This window comes from Lutjanus erythropterus, chromosome 13 (genome assembly GCF_056507025.1).
Source record: "Lutjanus erythropterus isolate fLutEry1 chromosome 13, fLutEry1.hap2, whole genome shotgun sequence".
NCBI classification, from domain to species: Eukaryota; Metazoa; Chordata; class Actinopteri; order Lutjaniformes; family Lutjanidae; genus Lutjanus; species Lutjanus erythropterus.
In genome coordinates this window covers 4881616-4905745 of record NC_139329.1, presented here as the reverse complement: position 1 = coordinate 4905745, position 24130 = coordinate 4881616, and the positions used below count along the sequence as shown (strand labels likewise).

At 39.7% G+C, this 24130-nt stretch overlaps 1 protein-coding gene across 2 annotated transcripts in view; it reads left to right on the top strand.

Annotated features, from left to right (window-relative positions):
• gnao1a (guanine nucleotide binding protein (G protein), alpha activating activity polypeptide O, a) overlaps nucleotides 1-24130 on the top strand; it is a 142963-nt gene that overhangs the window by 79097 nt on the left and 39736 nt on the right. For both annotated transcript variants that reach the window (XM_084733568.1, XM_084733569.1), the window contains exon 4: nucleotides 15571-15731. In XM_084733568.1, coding sequence (XP_084589694.1) covers nucleotides 15571-15731 — 161 coding nt within the window. The remainder of the gene's footprint in view (nucleotides 1-15570; nucleotides 15732-24130) is intronic.

Here is a 24130-nt window from a genome sequence, read left to right as displayed (position 1 = left end):
TTTCCTGCGCTCTTTGGCTGCTATTGACCAAGTGTGTTTTAACGATCCACTCATATAACAGTACACACTGTACATGCCCCATATCCGCCGCCTCCTTCCTCTGTGTGTGTGTGTGTGTGTGTGTGTGTGTGTGTTGTCTTGGGTGTGGTTGCAGGATGCCCTGTGAGGGTGGCAGCGGAAGCTCCACCGGAGCAAAGCATGGGCTACACACAGACATATATACATATGTGTGTGTCTGTGGATGTGTGTGTTAGGGCTCCATTGGGGCAGTCTACAGGAGGGCTGAACAACAGTTTAATATTTCATCACTTCCATTATTCAGCAACTGCTACAGAGAGGGGGGGGTGACCAAGAGAGAGACGGGGGGGTGAAGGAGAGGGTGAAGGAGGCGGTGTGTGTACTTTAAACTGGTAAAATGAAATATCAATAACATGAATTTAATTTAATTGATTTTATATGCAGAAATGAAGCAGATAATAATTAAAACTATTTCCATCTTTAAGGGAGGAAAATAGAATAGGAGAGAGGAGAAGTGGTGTCAAAAGGGGGGACGGAAGGAAAGGGATGGAGGGACAGATGAAGAAAAAAGGATGGATGATGCTGATGGAGGAGAAGGAGGAGGGTGCGGCAGAATGGAAGGGAAGGGCACGAGAAAGAGAGAGAGAATCAGAGACAAGATTGCATTCCTGGGAAATGAGGATGGTCACCATGGCAACTGCAGCTGAGAATCACATGATGCAGAGGAGTGAGAGAGAGAGAGAAAAAAGAGAGACGTGAGGGTGGGGCATGCCAGCAGACAACAGAGGAGGAGAGAGGAGGAAAGATGGTAATGAGGTGAAATAATGGAGGTGGAGAAAGAGGAGAGACATAAGCTATAGAGTACATGTAAAGTCAGTAGCATGTGTGTGTGTGTGTGTGTGTGTGTGTGTGTGTGTTTAGCGTTGTTTTTTTTTTCTTTTTTCCTTCACTGGATTACAGTGATATCATGTGAGGTATGTCCGGAGGATGAATAGTAAAGGTTAGACTGTGAGAGACAAGAGAAAAAAGATAGAAAGAGAAAGAGGAGGTGTGATTGACAAGAAGGATGAAGAAGATGATTGAAAGAGAGAACACAAGTCCCAAAAATAGAAGACACAGAGAGGAAGGAGGGGAGGGGAGGGGTGGGAGAGCAGAAAGAGCCAAAGAGAGGGGAGTGAGAACAGATTGTTGATAGAGAATGCCAGCCATGTTTTTTTTTTCTCTGAGATATCTGATGGCTGATGCTCTCTGTGACGTCAGCAACAAACACACAGACACACACACACACACACACACACACACTCATAAATGAACATTTTGTATTGTCTGTTTGTTCTTTTCCTGTGTTTATTTCATTAGGTCCTCTTCTGTCTTGTACATGCTGCTTGTGTTCCTTTATACATGTTGAAGGGAAAGTTCACCCATAACTCGAAAATACATTATTTTTGCCCCTGGCTTGTAGAGCTGTTTATCGATCTAGATTTTTTTGGCGTGAGTTGCAGAGTTTTGGAGATATCGGCCATAAATATGTCTGCTTTCTCTCCAATATAATGACACTAAATGGCACTTGGTTTGTGGTGCCCAAAGCAGCGAAAAATACAACCTAAATATTCAAAACCAGTGTCTCTTTCCAGAAATCATGACCCAGTTACTGAAGATAACCCACAGACCTTGTTTTGAGCAGTTTCATATAGGAACTACTTGCTTTCTAGTAGAAACAAAGTAGTACCTGTAGATTTTTAAAGGAACAGTTTACTCAAAAATGAAAATTCAGTCATTATCTCCTCACCTCCCTGCTGATTGCAGGTCAGGTTTGGTGTTTTAGTCCACAAAATGCTGCTGGAGTTTGAAAGTCATCATCGTGTTTTTAGCCTAAATCTTCACTGTAGATCCTTAGCCTGCACACCACCTGAACTGGGTGTACGTGTTGTGATGGGTGCAACTCAAGCTGTAGGAGACTTGGATTACACCAGACGAGCAGTATGGAGGCATTTTATGTTTTGTTGTTGTTGTTGTTGTTGTTGTTGTTGGGAGATTCTCTAATGCTGTTTCCCTGTGAAATTCTGCCATTGTTTTGTGAACTAAAAACTAAACCTGTCCCTTTAAATCTATTATGTCTTTTACCTGTGTGCTTTGATAAAATTGTTAAATTCAAAGTAAATAGCTAAAATTCAACGTTTTTTGTTTTGACCTTTATTCAAAAATGTATTTAATTGTTTGTGTAATTACATCACTCAGTTGTTTAATTTTGTTGATTTGTAATTTAATTAGGTTACCATACCTTGTGCCAAAACACATTACTCATTTGTTACTGCAGATGGCCTGAAATTACTCAAGCTTGTAATAAAATAATTTAAAGTCAGTATTTCATGTCAGATGATTAATACTGTTGATAACTGGCTGCACAACAAATGGGATAATGTATAAAAAGCTGTCTATGATTGCAAAATCAGCTCCCTAAGGGGGAAGATACAAGATAAGATGCATCTACTTTACAGCAGCCTTGCTTACATTAATGTGAGACAAAAAGGTCTACATGCTGGGAAGTATTTCAGTTTAGTGCATTTACATGCACTCAAGTAATTTCATCACACCAGCAATGCTGCACTTTGGATGGGGGTGGTGGTGGTGGTCAGCCTGTCGGCCAGTTTGTCCACCACTCTGGTGCATTTTGGTGGTACTGCATGTAAATGGCAGTTTAACAGTGATTAGATTATTACAGTGTGTGTGAAACATACAGTTTTCTAACTTTACTGATTCTCTGATTGTCTGCATTCTTGTGTATGTAGATGTAGTCAGTGGTACTTGACATTTGTGATGGCTGGAACTATGTTTTCACACCCTTGTAGCGGTTTGTCTTATAGTGTTTTATACACATTTACAGATGTTCTAGCTGTCTCCTCAGATAAGAGTGGGTAATTTAATTGGGCAAAGGTTAAAAGGTAATTACTTTCCCTGTTTCCTTGACAACTGCAGCTTGAGTGTGTGTGTGTGAGAATGTGTAGATGTTTGAGTCGAGTACGAAGATGGCTGCATAGGAGAAGAGGAGCATTTCCACGATACTGATCCTGTGTCTTCCAGTATGTCTGTTTAGACAGTATCCTTGGCTTTGGCTGTGGGTCTTAAGTGTGTCTGTGGCCCACTGCCCAGCGCTCTGGACACACGCACACACACACACATTTATACAAAACCAGAGAGAACAGTCTCAGTTTCTCCTTGCACTGTCCCTCATTCATAGCCACTCTCACAGCCAGATGAACACACTCTCTTGTTCCATATGAGGCATTGCGTGGTGCTGACAAAGAGGACAGAGGATCAGTGGCAGAGGGGAAGCTGGGACAGAGCTGAAACACATTTACATCAAATCAAATCCCTTTAAGTGGGATTGGCGCTGGGCAGGGGACAACAGATACAGCAGGCTTCAGTTTAATATTTGAGGAGAGCATGTTCAGGTGTCATGGTGTCTCTGCAGACGAAATGCAAAGCAGATCATGGACTTTAGATCAGATAAACTTTGTCGATCCCACACCAGGAAAATTCATGTCACAGCAGCTAAAGGATCAAAAGCACAGATAAAAAAAAGGACTGAGCTGTAAATAGAAAATAAATAAATAAATAAAATAGAATAAAATATAAAAAGGAGAGTAAACCTATAAGAGATGCTCAGTGCACCCACAGTGTCATGCAGGGGGTGAGAGGTGGCTCGCAGCCTCCACCTCCTTGATGGACTCCAGACGACAGACCAGGACAGAGCTGGCCCTCTCAGCCAGCTTATTCAGTCTTTTTCTGTCCCTGTCTCTGTCTCAGTGCTTCCACTGCATGGAAGATGGCCGATGCTCATGGACACTGTCATTACTGTGGCTATTACAAACCACAGTGTCAGAGGGCAAGTGAATCACATTTAGCCCCTTTCTTGTCTATCTGACAAAACACAGTTTGTCACATATTGTTTCCATTGAAAGAGTCATACTGAGCCTAAGAACTGGGAGATGGTCAGCGTCTACTTTGGGCTTAATTTTCCTGAAGGGAGGACGCAAACACAAGCTAAATGTTCAGGTGCAAACACAACATTTTTGCAGTTTTGTTGAGCACAGGAGTTGGCACAGACCAGCTGCAGCTGAATGCATTATTAGCAGAAGGAATGCAGAATCAGCAGGTGGAGTTGAGGTGAACAATCACAGCTCCTCTCATCTGCTTTAAAAGCAGCAACAGGTGGAGGGAAGGAGACAGGCTGAGGTCTCTGAGAGAGAGACAGAGTTCATCTCCATAAAGCACCAGAAGTTCCACATTTTAAAAAAAGCACTCATCAATGTGTTTTTATTTCTTTTTATCATTTTCTGTATCTACAATCTCTTACAACAGTGTGCTCTGGCAGTATCTTGCACCCTGAGCTTTTGTTTTCACTCCCCAGCAGCAGCTCTGTGCCTATATTTAATTATGGATCATCAGGTCAGGTTTTATATTAACAGGTCGGAAATTGACTGAGAGATAATTGCAGGTAACAGATGGGTCCGGGTTGAGCTTTGCCTATGTGGGTGCAGGTTTGCAAACTGGACCTGTGCAAGATTCTCTTACTGCAGCCAACATAACTAAGCGTTATTTGTTGTTTTATCTATTTATTTTAAACATTTTATTGACAACCAGCCACATTAATATAAAAAAACAGGATACCAAATGAATAATACCTGTTATAACAGCTAGAAATGATTAATTAGTTCATAATGTAAAAATATAAAGAGTACATAAATTTGTGTTTTGGTGGCTTCCCTGTTTAGAATATATGATCAGTTTAATGTTGTTTTCAAAAATTAAAAAAGATGGTTTATGATTGATTTAGATTTATGGATATTTCACAATTAATAGGATCTAATTGATGATTTAGCGTTTTTATTTGTTTTGGAGGATTTAAATATGTCAAACAAAACTTTATCATAGGAAAGTGAATCAGTATATTGTAAAGTAAATGTACAGACATCTTGCAAAAAAAAAAAAAAAAATACAAGTGGAGTGGAATGGCAACAAGACCAAAATAAGCTAATTGTAGTCTTTTAAATAGTGACCCTGCAAGATTTGCAGTCTGTGCCTAAATCTTTGTGACTTCTGAAAAATCGTCTTTAAATGTGAGAGTTTGTCAGGGTGTTGTCAGATACTTTTTAAACTCTCTAATAGTGGTATCAGCCAAACAGAGTTTAACACAAACCACAGAGGTATTTAACATCTTCATTCTCTCAAATATGTGTGATATTTTCGAAATGATGATTGTGATTGTGTAACAGATCATGTTGTGCAATTCTGCAGTGGACTAAATGAAATTGTTGATTAAAAGTGCATAGAGGATCTGATGACCTGTGCATCAACAATATTGCCTCGTGTGATAACTTGAGCTCATTGTAATATATGTCTGTAGACATTACAAATACAACCCTTCCTTTATACTTTACAACTGCAAATGCATACACCTTTATGAGAAAACATAAAAGCTGAGTGCAGGCTCAGTGGGAGCGTGCTCCTGAGGGTTTGTCTCATGCTGAGTGTGAGCAGAGTCAGTTTGATTCCAGCTCTTGTGGAATAAACTATCAGATTAAACAGGATGTGAGTGGAGCTGGTGGTTGAAGGAGGTTTTTCCACATGTCCAGCTCTCAGTACATTTCAAAGGTCAGAATATGTGATGTTTGTGATGTACTCTTCAAATTGTATCAATTTGTTCTCTATAATTATAAGTGTGTTGAGCTCACTTCAGCCCAATGACACACACACACACAGGGATGGATGGGTGTGTGTTTGGAGGATATATGTTGGGTATGGTTAGTTTAGGCATATAAATGTGTGGTGGGTGTGCTGATGTGCTGTGCAGAGAGATGATTGGCTATAGATTAGAGACAATAACTGAGATCCTACTGCAGGTGCCAAAGAGATCTGATTGGCTATTGAATGAAGGGGGAGAGGAGAGGATGCGGGAGGGATGATGATGACGACGATGGTGTTGATGATGATGATGGCACTGATGATTGCCTATTCAATGTCCAGGCAGGGATGTAGAGCAGGCAAACACATGACCAATCTGTCATTAGACCTGAATGACACAAACACACACACACACACACACACACACACACACACATGCACGCATACATTCATCAAGGCAGTCACCATCAAATGAAAGTAAAACTAGGACAAAAGCAAGGTATTCCAAATCATACTGAATTAACTTTATTTGAGAAATTACTTGTTGTTTATGTGCAAGAAAACTTCTCACTGGATGCTAAATGAAACATCACTTTAATCAAAACAAATTCCATGAATTAAATACATTTAGAAAACAATTAAAAAGATGCTAAAAATGCATTAAAAAAATCATGACAATAAACAAAACCACAAATAAGTTATACAAAGTACATGCACAGAATTTACTCAAATGGGAAAACAATAAATAAAGCTTCTGGTGTAATAAATAACAAAATTAAAAACCCCAAAATGAATATACTGAATTCTAATGGAGGGTATGCATGTGACAGCACAGTGTGCAGAAGTCACTGTGGTTACAAAAAGATGAGTGACAGCATTATTATTTAGCTTAAATAAAATGAAAACACACAAAAAGAACCCACATCTAAAATGTGAAAGAGCTGTTGACTGTACAAATAGATTCAACTGAATTCATAGAAATTCAGGAATTCAGGCACTGAAATAGGGATTTTTGTTTCACGTATATTGGATTTTTTGGGGGGAAAAAACAACCTTTACTTACCAGATTTTTCAGTTATACTCTGTGTACCTGAGCTTGTGTTCCACAAATACAGATTGCTTCATCTATCCTCTTTCTCAACATAACTGTAAACTCACTTCTGCAATGTGAATGTGCCTCTTCAATAATGTAATAAAATAAAAATATCAGGGATGACATGATACCATGCCTGCTGCCAATATTGATATGGCAGCCTTGAGTATCTGCTGATGCTGTCTTTTTCCCTCACAAACACTAAGCCAGTAATAATATATTTATATGGATGCACTCTTTTTAACCTAGCCATCTAAAAACCATCATGCTACTCCCGCATTGTTCAAACATTAAAAATTAAAATAAATTAAATTAGTTTTACCTCTCTCTCTTTCTCTCTCTCAATGTTGCTCAAAGTTTATAAGCAATCTTTTTCTGAAAATGTTTTATTTCAACACCCTTTCATTGTGTTTGTGTGTGTATGTGCGTGTGCGTGTGCATGCGTATGTGCCTGTCCAACAGAGTTCAGAGATTTTAAAGGTCACTGTGATGAGACAGGAGGACTCAGACTGCCCCTGTACTACTATACTGTGATTATACTTTCCTCCATGTCTCAGACTTAATGTTATATACTGTATGTGTGTGTGACTGTGCTTATTTCTGCTTTGATTTTGTTGCAGTTCACCAAGACTGTACAACACTTTCAGCTCTTACATCTGTTAATCAGTGTCCTTTAGGGAGTGTTTGTATTGTCAGCAATGAACCTTTAAAGTCAGCATAGTGCTGTTTGTGCTAAAGATAGAAATAAAACTTTGCCTTATAATGCATTGTCTATTTTTAAGGAGCATTCTCTATAAATAAAAACAGCTATAGGATGCAGCGAGGCTTTTTCAGCCTCGCTGTATCCTATAGCTGCAGCGAGGCTTTTTCAGCCCTGAGTAATGTCTTCAGTCCTTCCCACAAGCTGCATACAACAGTAACCTCCACCAAGAAGGTAGGGCAGTCCTCAGATCACTCACTACTGCTTGTAAAGCTTAAATGCTGTGAGCAGACAGTGATAAGTGAAGGCAACTCAGATTGAAATTTTAACATTTTGATGAACTTTTTGGCAGCTGGGCAGCAACCAAAGCAATAAACTCAAATAAGTCTAACAAATCAACATTTACTCCTGTTTGACAAGGACTTAGTTTCTAGTAAAATAAGTGGAGACATTCCTGTACTGGACATTGTTTGTTTATCCACTAACTGCAGGGCTTGACAATAAGGATTGGCTGCTTGCCCAGGGCAAATAAAATGCAATTTCGGACTAGTAAATCTACCAACTCATTTGCCTGACTGAGCAAGTAGTAATTAAAAAAAAATAAAACAGTATAAAAAATAATGAATGCTGTTTTCAGCCTCACAAATATGCTGATTTCCTGCTTTTCTCTGTTCATATTCATATTAAACTGAATATTTTTGTTTTTTGTACTGACAAAACAAGACATGTAAAGACAACCTGGACTCTGAAAAGCTGGGATGGACATTTTTCACTATTTTCTTGTTTTTTATAGACATTGCCGCTGTAGCTTAAACATGACAATTAACTTTAGTCTGGCATTCTACAGAGTCAAGTAAAAATTGTGATGAAGTGGTGAAGCAGCAACAGCAATTCTTTTATGATATTCCTTTGGTAATCTTGTTATTATAAAAGAGAAAAATTTGGTCCCACAACAATAATAGGCAGTGAAGTGAAGTGAAGAGTAACACTGTGTCAGTTAACAGCAAGGCAGTGAGGAATTTAAATGAACTGTTTGAAACTGAGGCAAAGCACTGCTGCAAATGGCTGCACATTTTCATACATTTTCTCTCAGAAAATAAAGGTTAAAAATAAATAGTATGTGTGGATCTGTATGCGTGTGCATTAGTGTGTACATTAACTGCTGGTCCAATACATGCATCACATGAATGGGGCCTTTCAGATATTCAGAAATGTGATCTGCATATGAAAAAACACCCACTCATGCACAAAAATTAATCAATACAAACAAATCTTTGGGAGCAAAAACACTTGTCACATTACACACAGTGAATCACACACACATACACCTTGGTGACAGAGTTAAAAAGAGGATTGTGAAGCTTGTGTCAGTGTCATAGAGGTGAGAAAAAGAGGAGTAGAGCAAGACAGAGAGGGTGTGTGTGTGGGGGGGGGGGGTTGAAAGGAGAAAAGATTGCTGATTGAAAGAGAAGAGAGAAATAGTGGAGCGGACAACAAAAATAGAGATGGGGAAAGGAGAATAAAACACTGACCAAAGGACAGTGAGAGAGGCAAGAATGAGAGAGGAAAGGCTGGTGTGAAGTACGAAAAAGACAGGATGGACAGACAAAAGAGGAAGGGTGAAGAAGCAGGCAGAAACAGAAATATGATGTCAGGGAAGGACAAATGGAGAAGAACAAAACAAACATGGTCACGAGCATATGATGGAAGGAGAGATGAAGGACAGACAGATTAAAAAAAGCTGTGTAGAGATGAGTGCACATAGAGGTCAGAGAGAATGAGGCTGTGACAGAGATGATGATGATGGAAGGACGGCTAATGGCTGAGAGAGAGACCGGTGGACTGGATGAGGTCAGATAGGTGGAGACGTGGTGTACTGAGATGCAGAGAGTGATAGACAAGAAGGAGCAAACTACCCACGATAACGAGAGTAAAGGAAAAATAAAGGAAATGACGGATCTGGTTGAAGCCTTGTACACCAGTGACTCAGTTCACATCAGGTTGATGTGCTGTTATTTACAGCCACTACCACTTCCCAGTTCCTGTTCACTCTGACTTTACAAAAGAACCAATATATGGACCCTTGAAGCTACACAAACTGAGAGAGGACTCATTGATTGGACAGTTTTAGTGACTGTCATGGTGCATCATCAGTGGACCTTTAACAGCTTTAATGCAAACTCTGGCGTTGTCATGAGGTCATGACATTTGTGGTTCAGAGTGAAATATCTCACGGGAGTGGATTTTCAACCCTGTTCCATCCCAGTCCTGTGACACGGTATGAAAACATTCCTGTCCCAGAAGAATGATCCCCCCGTTCCCATTAATCTATACACAAGTTTTTATAAATTAAAAAACAACATAGTATTATTATGATTCCACTCATGTTTTTTTCTTATACGGCCCCAATCCCGTGATGAATATCGAAATTGGCTCCCATTCTGCGAGAATCCCACAGGAATCCTGTGTCCCATGTATTCATGGTCCCTGGAAAAGGAATTCTAATGACTTGTGACCGCCTGATTTTTCCTCTAGTGCCACAGTGATGTTGGCATCTCAAGGACAACTATTGGATGGATTGCTCTAACATTTGGTGCATACATTCATGGTCTCCAGAGAATGAATTTTAATAACTTTTCATACAACACAGTCATGTGTTAAAGGACCAGTGTGTAATAATTACAGGAATTTATGTACATAAATGAGATATATTATATATAAGTATGTTATGTATTATTATCAATCAACGTAAACTCATAATCTATATGTTCCCGTTACTTTAGAAATAGCCATTTATAGTTACATATGGTCAGGTCGACTTACGGAGATCATCATCCTGTGCCGTCTACGGCAGCGCAGAGCAGACAAACTGCACTAACAGTGAGTCTTGGGAAGCCCATGGCGACCTTACGTAGACGCCGCAGCATAAACACAGAAGTAGACAGGGAGGATAGACGCGGGTGATTGCTGGCAGACCATTTAGCGTTGTGAACCTTGACTGGCACAGTTTTGACAAATGGAGGATCATACATACACTGTACCAGAACAAAAAGCAGCGGACAGTGAATCCCCGTCATCCAAGAAGCAGAGACGCGAAGAAAGTAAACACAAGCATGACAGGAAACGGCAAAAACACAAATCAATCATAGCGTTTACACGATGAAAATCGCTGATGGAGGACAAAAGTTTTCACAGTGACGCCGAGGTTGCCTGTTTTCTGCTGGACAGGTAATTCATCCTACACACATAATTGTAGTTTGTTGTGAGATAGCTTTCGCTCGCCATTTTGTCTGCTGATGGCCACTGTACTCTTGGTGGGAGAGGGGCGGTGTCGGGGTAAATCTTCTTAGTTGCAATCTAAGGTTTGAACATTAGATGTCACTGGAAATCACACACTTCTCCTTTAAGTGCAAATTAGCAAATGTTAGCATACTAACACACTATACTAAGATGGTGAGCATGGTAAACATATCTGCTAAACATCAACATGTCAGTGTTATTTTCATTTTGAGTACTGGTGTGGTGCTCGTCCAGAAGGGCCGATTGCTTGGCCCCCAGGAGTGCTGCTTGCAGCGTTGTTGAGAACCACTCATCCGATCGAATTCACACTTGACGCTGCTCTCTCTTGGGTCTTCAGTAATACATCCACCAACTGTGAAGTCGATTGGATATACTGTTCTTGAGATATGCGAAGGACAGTCATACACGCATACAGTCTCAGTCAGAGATTCCTTCCTGTATAGTTGCTACAGCGTCACCAACTGGTCAAAATGGCACTTGCTTTGTCACAGTCAATCAGACATCATATCTCAGCATGTTTACCAAATGTAGTTATGATAGCATGAAGCATTCAGGAGAGATGACCTTTTTGTAATATAATCTCTGCCCACATCATTTGAGCAAGAAAATTGTAATTTTTGTCTTTTTGTACCTTTAATGGTTGGTACAGCTGAAGATATGACATGCACCAACGGGCTGCAAGCTGGAATTGAACCTGGCCGCTGCAGAGGACTCAGCCTGAGCACACAGGGCACATGCTCTATCAATTTAACTACCAGGTCACCCATTTGAGCAAACTTCGAGGGCCAGCCATAGTAAAACTGTGGAATATCAAAAATCATAAAAACACACTTTTTTTTACTGCTTGGTCCAGAGATGTCCTGTACCAAATTTGGCTATGATTACTAAGATTTCTCCCACCGTGTAGCCAAATTGCACCAAATTGGACACTGCACACTCCTCAGTCCCCTGTCAGCCACCAAGTGTAATGTAGACTGGATGAATGGTTCTCAAGACAGACAGAGGTTCCTTTTTTTAGAGTTAGATGTTAGGCTGCTGATGTTAGCATTTGGCTCAAAGCAGCACTGCACAGCTTCACAGCCACTAACTTGTTCAAGGGAAACTGTGTAGGACACTTCTGGTTTTAACTTAGCTCCTGATCTGGGGGAAACCCCGCACTCTGGCGGTCACATGGAACCACATTGTTTGGAGACATGAGGAGACTGCTTTCTTAAACAGTATGTAATCAAGAGATGGATCTAAATAGTACTTACATTTTTTTTTCTGTTAAAATCACACAATCCTATGATTGTTTGGTCAAGCTTTCACACCACATTTGAAAAGGAGGGTCTTGGTCCAACTGATTTGCCAAAAACAGATTTTAATCGACAGCTTTCACACCAACCCCAAAAAACAGCACTAAATGGGCAAACTCCCAAGTTTGATGAACCAAATAGGTGCAATCATGGCATACATACTGTAGATGTAGAATTTCTGGTGTACCGCTGTAGCCGAAACATAAAGAGTCAACGATTTCTAGTGTCTACAGAAACAGCACTACTGTGTATGAAGGGAATTCATGAGTTTGACAGGGAAAGCGAATGAGAGTAAGAAAAGAAAAGAGAAAAAGGATGCCTCTCACATTCTATAATGATCATATCAAAGCCTGCATTGTTTAAATTTGGACGAATTAACAAGCCTCTCTAAAGCTTTGAGGTGTTATGTTGCAACATTTCATCATTAAGCCTCACTGTGACATAACTTCCTGCCTGATGGTGTAGTCTTTGTTGACATTAATAGCTTTGTGAACTTTCTCAGTGAATGTGGGGCAAGTGTAGCACCTTGGTGAGATCCTGCATCAGGTGACTCCCAGGTGTGAGTGTGTCAGAGTGGGGGAGTTTTAATCAGGTTTGCTGCTAGAGGAGCACCTCTGTCAAATCTTCAAACTCCTGTAATCTGTTATTATCTCCTCCTGACTGTGTGGTGTGAGTGCTGTGCAATCTAATTATAATGTCTGGATAAAATTACAGTCAGTGAATAACAACATTCATCCCAACACTATACTGTTTCATTTGTATTAAAAAAAACTAATTCTTCACGACACAAGCACTGATGATATATTATTCCAGTAATGTAGTTAGCCAGGTGTAGTGTTGCACTTGAAGTCAGGGCAATTTAGTTGCATAGATGCTAAATTGTGTCCACTCTCTTTTATATATATATATGTAAAGAGGCCACAGAAATACAAATATCACATTTTCAGAGGTTCGTGGAACTGGATACTGAAGTATATTTAGGTCCATTGATCCATTATTTGTATATTTGATTCTTTTGTGCAACATACAGCAGATGGAGTCATATTTCAAACTTACAGACTCAGATATGTCAGAGCCACTGTCAGTCAGATGTGATGTTTCTGTCAGTTACAGAGCAGAAAGACTGGGTGTTTTAGACCTGAAACATGGCTTGGTGATGTGCCAGATCCATGGTCCCCCAACACTGTATAAAACTCACAGACTGACACACAAACGGCACCACCTCCATCTCCCCTCACTCTCCCTAATGGTCAGTTACAAATGTGCTTTCAGCGACTCTCTCTGTCCAAATCAGCCCAGCAGATCACTTCAGCTCACCGTCACCGTCCTCTGGCTCTGGTGACTCAAACATGTCTGGATGTGTCCAACAAAGCTGCCAGGTTTTCAGGTCGTAGAGGTGTTTGACACTGAGACAGTGGAGCTCCCAGTATCTAAATCCAATCCAATGATGATTTGTCCCTTTAAAACTAACCACCAAATAAGCATATATACATGTATGAGCTGAGAGATGTCTGCATTTTCATTACAGTCCGAAGAAAATAATGTTCTATGATTTTGCTATTTCATTCATTTATAGCATGTGGGTGTAGACCTCTTTAATTTCTAGCTGATCAGCATACAAAGCCACCAATGGTTAGGAGCACAAAGGTCAGGGCCTCAGTGTCCTGGCATTATTACTGTTAGCAAGGATGACCATGTAGGAGGTAAGTGCTAGGAAAAGAAATCAATAACAGCAAGGCGGAAGAGGAGAGAAGGGGAGGCAGGGATCAACTGCTGGATTCAGGCAAGATGCTGGTAATGGCATCTGTGCAGCTGGTTTATTCACAGCTAAGTGGCCTGCAAGATTTTCCATAAACACAGACAGACAAGTCTTACATAAATTAAACAAAAGAATATGTTTCAAAAACCATCTTGTTGCACTGGTGTATGCAATTAGAAGATTGTCTTTAGCATTCAGTCTCTTAGTTGGAAACATATTGTTAATAGTTTCCTTATATCAGGTAATATTTATGAAATAGTCTGTTGTGAAGCAGAGCTGGCAGCTTACTGACAGGACTGTTAGGATCATTTGACCCACACAGCTCTGGGCTGTAAGACAGTGGCTCCTTCTCAGTTATGTTGGTTACCAGGAGCTGATTTATCTGCTTCTTTGTCTGGAAGCAGCTCTATGTAGACCAACTGTCTCTGCCCCTGGAGGAACCACAGCCCGATCACTGCTGCATGACAACAGCCTCCTGTGAGGCCTTTCTGCAGCTAAAAAAAGACACCCCCCAAAAAAGCTATACTTTTGTCCAAGTCTGCAGCTGGCATTATTTATAGAGCATCTTCCTGAAGCTTTGCCCACATTGCATTTTGACAACATTAAAATGGAATTCTCCACAAACTGCAGAGGCTCGCTGGTGTGTTTCTGTCTCTGCACTGGCTCGGGGGTTTGTAATGACATGTGGATTTTAAATGATGCTTTTGTGAAGCCTCTTGACCTGGAGAATGAATGGACCAGAGGGAGCTGTAAATGCTCTCATTCTTTCCACTAATCTTGTTTTTTCTTCTGTCATCTCTTGGAATTGCTTTCTGTAATTGTGGTTCCCTTTAACCTATTATTCTCTCCTTCCCTCCTCCATCCATGTTAACCCCCCCCCCCCCCCCCCCCCCCCAAGGTCATTTGTGTGTTGCTCCTTTAAGTAATACAGTATTTATTGTACTGTAGTAGAGCTGCAACTATCAGTTATTTTAATTATCGATTAATCTCCCAGTGATTCATAATTAATCGTTAAGCCTATAAAGTATCAAAAAAATGTGAAAATGACATTGAAAAGCTGTAACCAGCAAATATTTGACATTTTTGCCTGATAAATTACTGAAATTATTAATTGTTTACCAGAATAGTTGGGTTTTCTTTCAATCAAGAAATCTATTAATAGACTAATCATTTGCAGCTCTATACTTTGGTATACTAGAACAATCTGACTGTAATCACCAACTATTTTTAGAATTGATTAATTGCTTTGAATCATTTTTTATTTAAAAAATGTGCAATTTATCTGATTTCAGCTTCTCTAATGTGAATATTCTTTGGTTTCTTTAATTGTCTAACTGAATATATTTGGGCTGTGAACAAAATAAGACATTTGAGGATGTCACTTTGGAAATTGGAAGTCATTAATTGACATTTTTCATCTGACATTTTATGGACCAACAAACTAATCAGTTAATTTATAAAATAACTGACAGATTAAATGATAATGAAAATAATTGCTCATCACAGCCCTACTGTTAACCCAGTGGCCCTCTGTTTCAAATATACCGTCCAGACTTACAGTCCCTCTCTGATGGTTGTTTCTTTGTAATTATTACTCTTATGTCTCAGTTTGAGCAGTGATGTGATTACGACACCCTTTGAGTCCTTTAAAGGACCGTGCTCCTCTGCTGGCCTCCGCGAATACTAACCTCCTGCTTCTCCCCTCTTGTGTTTCCTCTAGGCGGATGCTAAGATGGTGTGTGACGTGGTCAGTCGTATGGAGGACACAGAGCCTTACTCCGCCGAGCTGCTGTCCGCCATGATGCGTCTGTGGTCCGACTCAGGCATCCAGGAGTGTTTCAGCCGCGCCCGAGAGTACCAGCTCAACGATTCAGCGCAGTAGTACGTACAATACACATAACTTTTTGTTTGTGTGTGTATGTATGTGTTAGGGTGAGGGGAAAATACAGAACTTGAAGCTAACTAACATAAATACTGTTTGAGAATTGCAGAGGTGAGCAGCTCACAGTGTGTGTATGTGTGTGTGTAATGGGGAGAAAGAGATGGTGTGTCTGGTCATTGGAGTGGAATCAGGTTAGCTGTAAAGCAATAATATTACAGTAAATTTATATTATGAGCTACACTTCCCAAAATAAATGCTGCAGGTTCCTCGAGAACCAAGCAGAGTTTGCCACAACTTTGGCCTGGAGAAGTGAGAACCACAGTCTGGAGGCTGGAGCAGGTTCATTTACACTGTTATTAAACTTTAAAATAAAAAAAAAAATCCAAAACTGAAAGTGTAATTTATATCACTTCATAATATGATGATATGTTTTAGCAAACAAATTCCTAAAAGTAACTGTGTCTACATGGAAAATATTTCTTCAGTCTGATTGGAATCATTCTGATTAGAGAGTCCAACTGAACTGTCTACATGGATGCTAAATAAAGTGATCCATTAAAACGTGTGCTTACACGCCTCATTACTCAGAATATCACTTTTTAGACATGTGCAACCTGGTTCCACCTGCTGTGAAGTTCTTAATCTGCTGGAAAAATACCAGAAGAAAAAAAGACAAGTTTTTGCAGACTGCCAACTCCAATAAACAAAGAAGAAGAAGTGTTTCCACTCTATAATTCTCAAGATCTTGTATTGTATCTTGGGAACCATGCTTCTTTCCTACCCAGAATCTGGTTCATAAAACATCACCTACCCCCATGTGGGGCAAACATGAAGAAAGAATGTATTTATAACAAACCAGAGTGTTTACATGAGCCACTTTTATTCTTAGTGGGCTATTATTATTATTATGTGTAATATTAAAGTGTATGTAAATGCAGGTCATGAACTGAGAATCTCCTGCACACTAATTGATACAAAGGTAAAAACACTTCATTTGTCATATTGATTTCAGGTGATGTCACCCAACCCTTGTGTATGCGTTTGTGTCTCATTGTAAGAAGGAACTGTTTATTTGATCTTTATTTTGTCAGACAGTCTCATCAAGATTAAGATCTCTTTTGCAAGAAAGGCCTGATAACAAAAACACTCACAAGAACACAATGAGCAAGCACAGCTACAATCACAACTACACAAAAGGGAATTAATAAAAACAGCTACAAGAATCATAAAAAATGTCAGATAATTAAGCCTTAAAATCTCCAAGAGGACTGTAAGACTAGTTTGAGTCCAGTTTGTAGTTCATTCATGTAGTTGTGATCTCCCACTGGAGAATATAGTAACAACAATAACATTTTCAGAAAAGCATAGATTGTGACCGCTGTCTGCCTGCTGTTATCCTCTTATAATTCACATGTAGTCAGCGTCATCAGCTTAGCAAATGAATAAACAGAGTTTGTGCGCATTTACCATCCTTATGTTTACTGTGGGCTTGTGTAGGTGTGTGTTTATAGTGAGCGACAGGACAAAATACGGTGTGTTTTCTGAATTCGGTGGTGTTTGTTTAGCACCCCTGAAGTACCATATGACTGACTCAGCACAGCAGTAAAGTATGTGTGTTCGTAATCTACCTGTCCAGCTGAGTCTAGATTTTCTAAGATCAATACATCACTCATTAGCTGCCCTAAATCCACCCACCCACTATAAAAAAACATGCTCTCAAACACACACACTCACGCACCCCACTATTTATTTATGATCTTCTAAATGCGATCATACACTGGCTATTACGACACACAGTCAATCACCATTACGAGTACCGGGCATGATTTATGCTAAGTGCCTCTGTGTGTCTGTGTGTGTGTGGGGGGGGGGATGAGGGAGGGGCCATTTCCCTCAAGTGCCATGTTTGTGTGTGTAGCTCCTGTTTAATTGTGCACCATACATCCAATGCAAATTACACAGTGACATGAAGAGAAATTGAAGCAGAGTGACAGATGGAGTCTGTAAATCTATGCTACTGTGTGCACTACATCCACTGTACGTTCACCACTTGTTCTAATAGGCTTTAACCACAGATGTAGTGAACATGAGGTCATATTGAAAATCATTCTTAGCTGTGCCAAACCAATACTTGAAGTCATGTGACAACAAGCTACATGGTATTTAATGGGAAATGTTAGGGAGTCATTGTGTAATAATCTATCCAGAAAAAGTCACAAAAAAGCTTGCCTGCCTTTTGATTTCTGCTATTTTACCTGGGTGAGTTACCTGGTTGGCATTGTTACTTGGTAATGTTATTTTTAAGATTTTAAAATATGCTGATATTAGAGGCAGCAGACTGTCAGTAAGAGTAAAGACTACACAATTCGCAGCTGTTTCTGACTGGGTTGCAAGTGTTTTGATAAAATCCTATATCAATCCTATATCCTATTTTTTGGCATTCACCAATACTTTCGTACTTCCCATTTGTTCTTAGGTAAGAGCAAAATTAAAAAGTTCCCCAGTCAGCTCATAAGTCAGTGCATCAAAAACCAACCTGCAGTTTGAGTTGTGAAGTATTAATAAGGATTTGATTTATATGATGAAGAAAAAAGCAATTTACTTCATGAAAACACTTAAAAAATGTTACACTGATATTTATTTAATCATTTTAAGTTTTAAAGATGACTAGGTGTCTGAGACAGATGCTTCAAAACCTGCATGTCGTTCTACAGCTTCAACTTGAATCAGAAACAAAGCGATCTAATCCACCTCATCTGCAAGTACTCAGTTTCCTGGCCTTCCAGGCAGAGTTTGGTGGTAGGTTTGACATGTCCCCCCGTCCCTTGTTTAACCAGTATTTAAGCTGGATTACTCCCAAACAGATGCATACACAGACAGCTGTGGACATCACAGGGGTGCTGTGTGCTCCCCAAACTGCTCCAATTAACATCACAGTTCATCTAGTTAACAAACCACTGCTCAGCAGACACAGATACATCCACTGTAGTCATGTGCACATCAAGACACCCTCTCCGCATCCACCATGTCCTTCCTCAACCAGTAAAAGTCCATTCAATAAACATCCAAATAATATGTGATGCACAGAATTTTGAATGCAGTGGCCCACCTGTTGGAGGGGTGAGGGGTGGGGGAGCACACAACCTGCTGCAGCTTCTGCACCCTAGCAGAAAAACCCCTCCAATGATGCTCAAATGTGCTCTTTCTCTTTCTTTCTTTTGCTGTCCATTGGTGGCATTTCCTTTCCATTTCTTTTATTCTTTTTTTCTGAGTTAGTGTCATCTGTCAAATGTCAGTTGCTTGTTGTTTTGTGGCTGTTTTTGTCCACACAGCATTTAAATATGCTGCTCTTATATGGATTTATTATGGCATTTCTGTGTGCTAATTGCAAACTTCCTGGCAAGTATTTAAGATCAAACTTGATTCATCAACAAACGTATAGGTGGATAAGGTCACACTGGCTTGTCGGCACGTGTTTCATGACTCCCACATAAGATTTTCCTCTTACTACACTGTTTAAGAACAAATATAAGGGAAAAATAAGAAAACATTAATGCACAAGGCCCATTGATCAGGTCAAAAGTTTAACCAGCATTCGGAATGAGTGAGAAACCATCGCAAGAATACTTCTGCTTCCTGTTACGTTATGTCTGGTGCAATCGTAGACAGTAGAAGAAGAAGTGGAAGTAGCTTCTGGGTCTGAAAAGTGAAACCATGCAGAAGTGTTCATAAACGCACCCTTTCTAAAGGCAGCTGCACTGGCTGCAAAAAGAAGTCTGATTGTATTGAGTTTATGGTCCAATCTCTAGTTTCAAGTCTCTTTCGATACAGCATCATGCTCATTTTGTAAATTATGGTCCCATTTAGAGTAAAATAGATAAAAAAGTAAAAAAGGGTGCGCTTTAGGGCTGGGCTACCGTATGTTTATCGAGTTATTCTCACTGAGTATTTGTGTCTAGTGTAACACACAGGGCTCACAAACCTCAGATGAAACTGTAAAACTGGACCGTGTTGATCATACACAGATCAATATTGCACCAGCTCCATGCTCTCGTCAGTACTGTGCATGCTCTGGTTGCAGAACAGCAAGGAGGTGTGTAATATATACACATATTATAATGCTGTCTGTCTTTGAGAAGTTGTTATAATGTTGCTAAGCACAATAAGACGAAACTGTAATGACATAATAAATAATAATAATTGACCTTACAGAGAAAATCTTTACTTCTGTGAGAGGATGTCTCATTACTGTATGTATTATATCTCACTTAAAATTTAGGCGATAGTTAAAAACACATAAATCCCTAACATTAGAGCTGTCTAAAGTGAGAAAGAAATTACATCTAGAGACGAGATCAAATGCACCTTACGGATTTGAATCTACCAGTTGAAATAAGTGTCAAAGAGAAAAGCTCTGTAGACGTAGAGGCAACATAAAACAGAATAAATAGCAGGAAGTAGAGAAGAGAGCAGAGAACAGGAGAAAACATAGAAAGACAGAGGAGGGAAGGTATACAGAGATGAGAGAGGGAAAGTTAAAGGTGGGAATTTCAAACGCAGGCTTAGACAAAGACAGCACATTACGACATATGAATGATACAGACGTCAAATGAGACTAAGACAAGGAAAAGGGATGAGTCAACAAATCAAAAATAATGAGAGAGCAAGAAAAGATAGTTCCAGCACTTTGTTGTTTCTCATCCTGGCAGACATCTTGGAAGGAGTGCAAACATTTTCCTATCAACATTTACATGCGGTCAATTAACTCAGACAACATCCGCTCTGTGTGTGAGTCTAAGCTTGTGTGTTTGTATGCATGTGTCGGTTTGTGTGTCTGTTAAATGTCACATTAAAGATTTATGCGCACTTCCTATTATGTTGTGGCCTGTGGAGAAGAACAAGCTACCCAACCAATGAACTGATAGGACACATATCACATGACCAGACCACACTCAGTTTGACTGTGATTGTGTGTGTGTGTGTGTGTATGTGTTTGTGTGCGTGTGTGCGTGTGTGCACGCCTCTTTCTTTAAAACCCCTAATAGCAGAAGACTGTGGCCAATATTATAGTCAGTTTTTGAGGCTCTTGAGTTGTCAGGTGTTACTGTGAATAAGGTTACAGTGCGAGTAGGAAGCATTTGCGTGTGTGTGTGTGTAATCACACATGCATGTAGTGTGTGTTTGTATTACATAGAAAGCATAAATTTCTATTCTGAGAGGAGCAAGTACTGCCTGAAGCCACTTCTGTCTCTCTCTCTGTGCAAATGCCCTGCATGTAGTGACCTATTTACCACAATACACACACACACTCTGTTTATGATTTACATCCCCTGCCTTTGTGACACACTCACATCCTCTCAGAGGTGGCAAAAGCATACACATTCTTTACTCATGTAAAAGTACAGATACTTGTGTAAAAAGAAAAAAAAAGACTGGTAAAAGCAGAAGTACTCAAGTAAAAGTGGAAAAGGTACAGGCTCTGAAACGTACTCAAAGTGTATAAGTGAAAATTAACCATCTTTTATGTTTTTGTCATCTTGTTGCTTCTTTTTTGTTGTTGCATATTTTATGTTGTTTTTTGTCTTTTACAGTGTTTTTCATCTTGTTACATCTTTTTTTGTCTTTTGTGTTGTTGTTTTTGTTACACCATCATCTTGTTTCACTGTTAATCATATTGTTGGATCTTTCTCATGCTGTTATGTAATTTTCATCTTGTTACGTCTGTCATGCTTGATATGTATTGATTGTTGGGAATTGGTGTGTTATTGTCCCAGCCATAAGGTTGAAATTGGTCTTGATGTTTGGAAGGCAGCACGCAATGATGCAAAAAAAAAAACACAAAATCAATAATTTCCTTGAAATGCATAAAACCTGAAGTAAAAAGCCTGTTTCAAAAATGTAAGGAGTAGAAAGTACAGATATTTGTGTTAAAAGTTATCAGAAAAATATATACTCAAGTAAAATTAAAGAATACCTGAAAAATCTAAGTACAGTGACAAAGCATTGACATTAAGATGCCAGATGAAGTAGCTGGATGGACACTGGACCATAACATTGTTTTGGTGTTTTTGGAGTGTGAATAGTATGGCAGAAACACACTGAAGCACTGCAAAGCGTTGCCCACTTCCATTTATCATCCATGTTAATCAATGGGGCTGAGCACACAGAGAGTGACATGATGTGGAGCTTCGTGGCCAGCTTGCAATCTGCAAAGTTTCAGCGTTTGTTGGATTTTTGCCAGCAAATCTGGCATGAAAACACACTGATAATCTCCTAGAAACAATATAAATCATATATTATATGTGATATAAATGATCTGATTCTGATAAATGATGAAATATGTATCCCACAACTTCCAACTCTTTTCATTCCTCTCCTCTCCCCTCTGCTGTTCTCCTGGAATTTCAATTCTCATGATTTTTTCCTCCACATGATGAAACATAACAATCTGCCATCTACTATATTTATTAGAAATAGTATCAGTGCTGTTTGTGGTTGAATTTTTGTAAATTATGTACTGAGTCCATGTATTTATCAGTTGTGTCTCCAGAGAGGGAGGGAGATGGCTCAGCAGAGCAGACAAGCCACATACAAAGCTTTAAATTCATGGCGTTATTATTAAAGATCAGCTCTATGTGTGACTTGAAAACAGCAGAGGAGCAGAGTCATGTGCTGACCAGTGCTGAGAAATGCACCTCTGGTGTGTTCAGCCAGGCAGCCACTGGCTCCATAACAGATGTGTTGCAATGCTTTGTGATGCTTCAGCATGCAGTGTGTTTCTGCCATTAAACAGTAGGGCTGCCTCCGATTAAAGATTTTCCTTGCAGACTTATCGCCATTAGTTGACCAGTCATTGCACATTTATGATATTAAGAGTTTTTTCTGAGACTACTGAATAAATAAAAACTCAGTCAACTAACAGTTTAGATGACTATTAGGTGGCAGCTCGATGAAGTAGATCAAACAGAACGGCTGTAGAGATGTCTGCCTTCACCCCAGTATAATTGGACTAAATGGCATTTGGCTTGTTGTGCTCACAGCACCAACACGATACATCTGAAAAGTTAAAAAAAATAAATAAATAAAATAAAAAATAAATATATATATATATAATGTCTGTTTTTGATTTGGGTGAACTGTCCTTTTAAGGTATTGTAGACAAATAAATTCAAAGTAGACAAATAAATGCAAAAATATATTTACTGTTTAAATCATACTCTCTATACACTTGCAGACACAGTATGTTGTCAACAGCCCTTTATATTTTGAATCTACCATATTATTAAGTACCTGGATGCCCCTGTGGCCCTTGCTTGATGGCTTTAATTATAGTGGACCACATGCCAATGTAAATGGCTAATGTTAGGTCATTGAACTTGAGTTAATACAGCCAGGGATCAATAAGACTGTGCTATAACTTGGCACCTGCTCGCCTGCATATTGAGCCATCTCTCTCAGTCTGTGTTGGCTTTTCGATGCTCCTGTCTCATTTCAGTTTCCTCCTCTGATACATTCTCCCATTTCCACCCAAAACAAAAGACAGACGGTCCTCTTTAGCATCAAGACACTGTTTTATCAACACTAGTGCCTGAGTTGATGTTAATTAATGGTCAGTGCTGTGACTCTTTTTTGCACATTACATGCAGCAATACTGCAGGCTACTGAAAACAGAAGTGTGTGTGACAGAGGGAGGGCTGGAGTGTGTGTTAACAGAGTGTTATGAGAGTGATGCTGAATATCACAGCTTGTCGGAAGAACGCTCTAGTTTTCCATGCTGGAGACACACAAACGCACTCATCCTTGTCATTATCACCTCACACACAACATTCTCTGCGGTTGTCTCTCTTTTGTGCCGTACACTGTTTCAGTGATAATCTGTAATACTGTACACCACCAGGGGCATGAGAGAAGCATACTCTGGGGTCTGGTGTTAATCGACTTAGTGCACCATGAAGAGTAATATCAGGATGAGAAAAAGGACTAATGCAGTGGTGGTCCACATACTGTATGCTTTCTATAAACCAGGCTACATGTGCATGCAGTCATTAGCCTGCCCAGGCATGATTTAATGTAATGTACATTGCTGTGTGTGAAACACCCTCAGGGGACAGCAGTTCTATACATGAAACAATGTGAGCATTTATGTTAATGTAAGTTCATGTCAAAAGTATTTTCCTGAAAAGTGACTGCAGGGTGGGAACAGTGAACAGGAGGAGCTTCTATTTAGAGAGGGTTCAGCCTCCTGTGGTGGTGAAGGTCATCAAAGTCACAATAATAAGAGAAACTTTCATTGGCCTTTCTTACTCAGTAGTCTAAGTGCATTCGACTAGTTTTTGTTTTCAGGTGGTCATCATTTCTTCACAGCTATTGGAGTATCAGAGAGAACCTGTCAGTAGTA